Here is a 7,500-nt window from a genome sequence, read left to right on the forward strand (position 1 = left end):
AAGCACACGATCGCCGATTCAAATCAAACAGTAACAAACAAATGCACCCACAAGCACACGATCGCCGATTCAGATCAATTGAAAGCAAGCAAAATAAAGCGAATGTGCAGGGGAAGCAGTTGCAGTTGCAATCTGGGCTCACCGCGAACCAGGGACAGGAGCAGAAGGGACGTAACCGCCCTCGGGATGAAAGCAGACGCCCTCATGGTGCTTGCCGCGATGCCCAGAGGGTGAGGCTGTCTTGGGGTGCGATCTCTGTAGGATGCGCGGTCGCTCGGGGGGTCCTTCGGGGGTCGAGGAATCTTTTCTGGGCCCGCGAGGAGGCGTGGAAGGGGAGGGAAGGATGTGGCGTGCGTCGTCTCCGAGCTCCGTGGCGGGACTGCACGAGTCAAGGCAGGCCCGAGTGACCTGTCCCGCTCGCCGTCGCGGTGGAGTCTCCGCCCCCGCGCCCGCTGCCTTGCCTTGTCCTTTACGTGCCCGTTCTTACCCCTCGACGGGTTTTTTCTTTTCTTTTCTTTTGGCATGTCCCTGTCGTTGCCTCGTCATTTAAATGGCCCATTCTTGCCCCTCGACGGTTCTCTTTTGCCCCGCCCCGTCGCCTTGCCTCGTCCTTTCAGTGCCCCTTCTTGCTCCTCGTCGGTCGCTTTTGGCCACGCCCCTCTCGTTGTCTTGTAACTTCCACGCCTCTCCTCGCACCTCGACGGCCCTCTTTGCCCCGCCCATCATCTTGTCCTGTCCTTTCCACGCCCCTTCACGCCCCTCGATGCCCCTCTCCGCCCCGCCCCTCTCGTTGCATTGTGCCCTCCAAGCCCTCTCTCGCCCCCCTGACGCCCCTCTGCGCAGGACCCTCTCCGTTCGCCCCGAGAGAAGGCTTGACCTCTGTTGTCTAGCTCGGTCACAGTTCTATTTTTTTACCTTTTTTTATTGCGAAGTTGTGAAGGTTTTTGAGTGTTTTTTTTCAGGTATGATTTTTATTTCGTGCTTTTTGTAAAAACGTTATTTCTATATTAGATTTTTTTTTGTTTCAAGTCGGAATGTCTTTTTTTTTTTGGGGGGGGCGGTCGTATTCTTTATATTAGATCCCGGAGGTTAGCTGTAATTGCTATTTGAGGGGATGATTCTGTCAGGCACGATCTTTTTCAACTTTTCTATCCCCAACTATTACCAGCGCTCTTGAGAAAAGCCTCGTCACACAACTCCCCTACCCTGTTTATCTTCATCCCGTTATGTTTAGCTTGCCCTGATCCTATCCCCCCATCTCTCAAGTCATCTGAATCGCCTCTGTCGCACAAACCCTCTCATCCTATTTGCCGTTATTCTGTTGCGTCAATCCTGGCCCAATCACATCTTTCTATCTCTCACTTGTATAAATCGCCTCTCCTTACAATCCTCTTATCCTATTTGCCATTATCCTGCTGCGTCTATCCTAGTCAAGCCACATGAATCGCCTTTTTACCCTCCTCCTATCCTGTTTACTATTACATTTTTATGTCTGTCCTCCTTCAATCATATTCCCAAATCTCTCTCTCTCTCTCTCTCTCTCTCTCTCCCCTCTCCCGTCTCTTCTCTTTTTCTTCTCTCTCTCTCTCTCTCTTCCCTTTTCTCCTCTCTCTTTTTCCCCCCTTTCCCCCCTCTCTCTCTTCTCTTTCTCTCTCTTCTCTCTCTCCTCTCTCTCTCTCCTCTCTCTCCTCTTTTTCTCTCTCTCTCTTTCCCCACCGCCCCAACCCCCAAAAACCCCCTTTTCCCCCTTCCCCCCCTTTTTTCCGCCGGGGAAAAATCTTTCCACTTTCCTAAAAATCTTATCCATCTCCCCCAGGTAATTCTTTTTTTTGGGGGGGGGGGGGGGGGGGGGGGAAAAAGGGGGGAAAAGGGTAGGGATAAGGGCAGAAGGGAAAAGGGTTAGGGATGGGCAGAGAGGGAGGGGTGAGGGATAGGGGGGGAGAGGGAGAGGGGAAGGGGGGAAAGCAAAAGGGGAACGGATTTGGAGAGGAAGAGGGAAGAAGCGGAGCGAGAAAAGAGAGAGGAGAGAAGGGGTGTACAAGGGAAAAGGGGGGCGAAAAAACGTAACATTGCAATGTATAGGAAAGGAGAAGGGAAAAAAAAAAGAGTGAAAACAGTAATACAAAAAGAAGACAGGCATAAAAAGATAAGGTAAAATAAAAACCCAAGGGGAAACAGATTCAGAAACCCTGGAGTTTACAAACTGCAGCATTCTCTCTCCTCCCTCCCCCTCTCTCCCCCCTCACCCCCCGCCCCCCCCCTCCTCCCCCCCCCCCCTCCCCTTCTCTTCTTTTCTGCTCTTTCTCTCTCTTTTTCTCTTTCCCCCCTCCCCCCCCCTCCTTTTTCTCTCTTCTTTCCCTCTTTTTTCTTTTTCTCTTCTCTTTTTTCCCTTTTCTCTCCCTTCTTTCTCTCTCTTTCCTCCTTTTCGTTTCTCCCGCTCTTCTCTCTCTCTCTCCCATCTCTCTCTCTCTCTTTTCTCTCTCTCCCCTCTCTCTCTCTCCCCTCTCCTCTCCCTTTTTCCCTCTCTTTTCTTTCTCTCTTTTTCTCTCTTCGTCACTCTCTTTTTCTCTCTCTCTTTCTTCATCTTTCTCTCTTCCTCTCTCTCTCTTCCTCTCCCTCCCTCCCTCCCCCCCTTTCATGCCCTCTTTGACCTAGACTTCATCCGGGTATCTCAACAGCTGTTAGTGGGCGTGTGGGCGCCAGTTGGGCTGACGTTGGCTGCGAGGGAGGCGGGTCGTGGCGAGGGAGGCGGGTCGTGGCGAGGGAGGCGGGTCGTGGCGAGGGAGGCGGGTCGTGGCGAGGGAGGCGGGTCGTATCAAAGTGCGGGTGTTGCTGGTCTTTCTCTTTCATTCTCTTTCATTCCCCATTCTCGCGTCTGCTTTTTCCCTCTTTTTTTCTCCTCTTTCTCTTTTTTCTCTCTTTTCTTCTTTCTCTCTTTCTTTTTTCTCTCTTTCTTTTTCCCCTTTTCTCTCTCTCTCTCTTTTTCCTTTTTCTCCTCTCTATTTTCCTCCCCCCTCTCGCTCCTCCCCTCTCGCCCCTCTCTCTCTCTCTTCCCCTCTCTTCTCCTCCCCCCCCTCCCTCCCTCCCCCCTCCCTCCTCCCCCCCTTCCCCGCCCCTTCTTTTTGGGGGTCAATTTTTTATTTCCCCCTTTCAAAAGAAAAAGCAAAAATTACCCACTAAAGTTTGTTTCTTTTATATATTTGTTATTTTGTTAATACTATTAGTTTCCCTGTTTCTTTCTTTCTTTCTTTATTTATTATTTATATATATTTTAATTATTATATATTATATATATTTTTTATATATATATATATATATATATTTTGGGGGGGCTGCATTTACGGGAATCGAATACCGAGCGCGATAAATTCAGCCAAAGAAGAAAAAGAAGAAGAAGAAGAAGAAAGGTTTTGCGCTCGTATCCCAGCGCGTAGAATTTCGTGATTCCTGAGGTTAGTAATCCCAGTCTACAGGAAATGCTTATGGCCAGGAGTTGTCGGTGATATACAAGGCGTTAGGATTTTCGTTTTTTTTTTTTTTTTTTTTGTTTTTTTTGTCTTTTATTTGTCCGGGTCATTCTCTATTCGCACTAGGGGTGTCTCTCTATCTATCTATCTGTCTCCTCTCCTCTCCTTCCCTTCTCCTCCATAAATCCACCCTCTCTCTCTTTCTTTCTCTCTCTCTCTCTCGCAATCTCTTCGTCTTCTCTCTTCTACATCTTCTCTCTCTCTCTCCTCCTCTCTCTCATCTCGTTCTCTCTCTCTCTCTCTCTCTTTCTCTCTCTCTCTCTCTCTCTCTCCCACTTCCTCTCCCTCTCCCTCCCCCTCTCCCTCCCCCTCTCCCTCTCCCTCCCCCTCTCCCTCTCCCTCTCCCTCTCACTATCTACTTACCACACCTTCATTCTCTCCCTCCCTCCCTTCCACCTTTGCAAGCCCCCGACCGTTCATATCTGTAATCCCGCCTACCCTCCACAAACTCTCAAGATTCTTGGATAAAGAGACCGGTAGAGTCCACACTGAGCCAGGCCAGGGTTGAGTCAGGCGGGAAATCCCAGTCTGCGGAATACGGCCAGGGAGAGAGGGAGAGGGAGAGGTGGGAGAGAGGGAGGAGGGAAGAGGAAGAGGTGAGAGGGAGGAGGGAGGAGGGATGAGGTGGGAGAGAGGGAGGAGGGAAGAGGGAGAGGTGGGAGAGAGGGAGGAGGGAAGAGGGAGAGGTGGGAGAGAGGGAGGGGGAAGAGTGGAGAGGTGTAGAGAGTGATTGTAAGCGTATCATGTTTTGATTTAGGATGTAGGTGAAGAGGGAGAGGTTTTAGGTGATGTCGTTCTGTTCTCTACTGTGAGCTGGATCTTTCTCATTCTTCATTATTTATTCATTGATGAGTTTTGTAGAGAGTGGCGTAACTTCTTCCTTACTCTGGCCTTTATTCGGGGTGCACTTGTATTCTTAACTCTTGCTTGTCTTCTTCATCTTTCGTTATTATCATTCTTACCTTTCTTTCTCCCTTATATCCTTCGCCTCTTTCTTTCCTTTCTTTCTTTCCCCACTACCTTTCTCTCTATCTCTTCTCCTATCTCTCTATCACTCTCTCTCTACTGATTTACTCTCTATCTCTCTTCTCTCTTCTCTCTCTCTCTCTCGCTCTCTCCCTCTCTCTCTCTCTCTCACCCATACTGCTCTCTTCCTCTCTCTCTCTTCCTCTCTCTACTCGTGTCTCTATCCTCCGCGCTTTTCCCTCGACCCATGCTTCTTCTTTATTGACCTTTCCCCTCCGCTGCGCCTCCTGTCCTACTTCCCTTCGTACTTCCCGTCCCCGAACCCTCGCTCGCTGTCATTTTTTCCTTCCCCCGAATGCACGACTTACATAAAGTCATACATACATGTACACTTGCAAATGCATACGTACACATATTCATATACATATACATATATATATACATTTACACTTACATATATACATTTATATACAGATACTTACACATATATATGAACATACACTTACTCATACACATAAGAAAGCAAATATGCATATACATATCCATGTACATACACGTCTAAATGCACATACACATGGTTATACACATACACATACATATATACACATGCACATACATATACATACACATGGTTATACACATCCCTCCCTCCCTCCCTCCCCTCCCTCTCTCTCTCTCTCTCTCTCATTCCTTATCATCATCTCTCTTCTCCTCTCTCATCTCGTGCTCTCTCACTCCTCTCTCATCTCTCCTCTCTCTCTCTCTATCTCTCTCTCCCGTCCCTCCTTCCCTCCTCTCTCTCTCTCCCTCTCTCCCTCCCTCCCTCCCTCCCTCCCGCTCCTCCTCCCTCCCTCCCTCCCTCCCTCCCCCCCCCTCCCTCCCTCTTCTCCTGCCCTCTTCGTCCCTCTCTCCCTCTCCTCTACTCTCTCTCTCCTCTTCTACTCTTCTCTCCTATGAATCTCTCTCTCTCTCTGTCTCTCTCTCTCTCTCTCTCTCTCTCTCTGCCTCCCTCTCGTCTCGTCTCTCTCGTCTCGTCCTCTCTCTCTCTCTCTCACACTATCCCTCTCTCTTCCCCATCCTCTTTCCTCTCCCCCCCCTCTCTCTCGTCTCTCTCTCTCTCGTCTCTCCCTCTCCTCTCTCCCTCTCCCTTCCCTCCTACCTTTCTCCCTCTCCCTCTCTCCCCCCCCCTCTCTCTCTCTCATGCTTCCCAAGGCCATCTCCAAGGCGTCGGAAGTCCTGCTTGCCCCAGCTGACCTGAGATGGCCCAGCGAGCATGAGTTGCAAGTCCTGCTTGCCAACCCGGGCCTGACTCGCCCGCCGCGTCCCGTCGCTTGCTCGCTTCGCAAACCGTTAGATTCCGGAAGTTATGTATTTTTTTTTATTATTATTTATCTGTTTGTTTGTTTCTATTGATATATTTTTTATGTATTTATTCTTATTCTTTTTATTGATTGATTTATTTATTGTTATTATCATTATTTGTGAGTGTGTGTGTCTGCGTAAGAGTCGGAATGATGGTCCCTACAAGAGTATGGTAGGTGGCGAGCTTAGGGTGTAAGATAGACGACCAAGATGTCCTTAACTCCTTTTATATATACAGTATGATGGAGTACGGGCTGCGCCAAGGAGCGAGGTGTTGCTCCTTGGCTCCTTCCCCCGCAGGAGTCTGCCTGTCTCCTCCTACAGTGTCTAAAGATGGGCATAGATCACGTGCTTAACCATGCCAATCAATCATTGGTGATGAAAGGTAGTGTTACAATAATGCATAGCTCTAGTGGTAGGTATAGACCAAAACACATCGGAATGTCTATGTGGCAACGATTACAGCTAAATCATGATCATAATATATGTTATGTGTGTGGTGTGGGAATATAGGCATATGGATAATAAAACCCCAAATAAAAAGCCTGTTTTTGTACAAGGCATATAGAATATAACAACAGATAAATAGAATAACATTGGCATACACATTTCAGTAACATTACATATATAAAGTTGGGTTACAGTGTGTGTGTGTGTGTTTGTGTGTGTGTGTGTGTGTGTGTGTGTGTGTGCGTGTGTGTGTGTGTGTGTGTGTGTGTGCGTGTGTGTATTTGTGTGGTGCGCGATATATGTTCCGTTGTATGGAGGGGGGAAGGGGGGAAGGGGGAAGAGGGGGGTAAGCGTGTCTGATTCGGTGTCGCTTACTGTGTATGTCTTGCTGTTTCGGTTTTGTTTGTTTGTTTGCAAGTTTCTTTGTTTCTTTTGTGTGTCTGTTTTTTTTTCTCTCTCTCTTTCGGATTCTTTCTTCTCTCTCTCTCTCTCTCTCTCTTCTCTCTCTCTCTCTCTCTCCTCCGCTATCTCGTCTCGTCTGCCGTCTCTCTCTTCTCTCTCTCTCTCTCTCTCTCTCGTCTCCTCTCTCTCTCTCATCTCATCTCCTCGGCTTCTCCTGCTCTCTCTTCTCTCTCTTCTCTCCCCTCTCTCCTTCTCTCTCCTTCTCCTCTCTCTTCTCTCTCTCTCCCCCTCTCATCTTCTCTCTCGATCTCTCCCTGCGTCTCCTCTCTCTCTCTCTCTCTCCCTCTCTCTACTCTCCTCTCTCTTCCTCTCTCCTCATCCCTCTCCCTCTCCCTCTCCTTCTCCTTCTCCTTCTACCTCTCTTCAACATCCTCTCCCTCTTCCCCTCTCTCTCTCCTCTCTCTCTCTATTCTCCCCCCCCCCCCCTGTCTTCTCTCTCTCTCTCTCTTCTCGTCTCTATCTCCCATCTGCTCTCTCTCATCTCTCGTCTCTCTCTCTCTCTCTCTCTCTCTCTCTCTCTCTCTCTCTTCATCTCTCTCTCTTCTCTCTCTCTCTCTCTCTCTCTCTCTCTCTCTCTCTCTCTTCTTCTGTCTCTTCTCCCTCTCCCCCTCCCCCTCCCCTCCCCCCCTCTCCCCTCTTCAACATCCTCTCTCCTCTCTCTCCCTCTCCCTCTCCCTCTCCCTCTCCCTCTCCCTCTCCCTCTCTCTCTCCCTTTCCCCTCTCTCCTTCTCCC

At 49.1% G+C, this 7,500-nt stretch overlaps 2 protein-coding genes across 2 annotated transcripts in view; one reads left to right on the forward strand and one right to left on the reverse strand.

The window, feature by feature from the left end:
• The window catches only part of LOC119573383, a 6,854-nt gene extending 6,315 nt beyond the window's left edge, over positions 1-539 (reverse strand). The window contains exon 1 of the mRNA XM_037920615.1: positions 143-539. Coding sequence (XP_037776543.1) covers positions 143-524 — 382 coding nt within the window. The 5' untranslated portion in view covers positions 525-539. The remainder of the gene's footprint in view (positions 1-142) is intronic.
• The window catches only part of LOC119573382 (cytosolic carboxypeptidase 1-like), a 61,103-nt gene that overhangs the window by 41,362 nt on the left and 12,241 nt on the right, over positions 1-7,500 (forward strand). The gene's annotated exons all lie outside the window — the stretch shown is intronic.

Source organism: Penaeus monodon, chromosome 5, assembly GCF_015228065.2.
Source record: "Penaeus monodon isolate SGIC_2016 chromosome 5, NSTDA_Pmon_1, whole genome shotgun sequence".
Taxonomy (NCBI): domain Eukaryota; kingdom Metazoa; phylum Arthropoda; class Malacostraca; order Decapoda; family Penaeidae; genus Penaeus; species Penaeus monodon.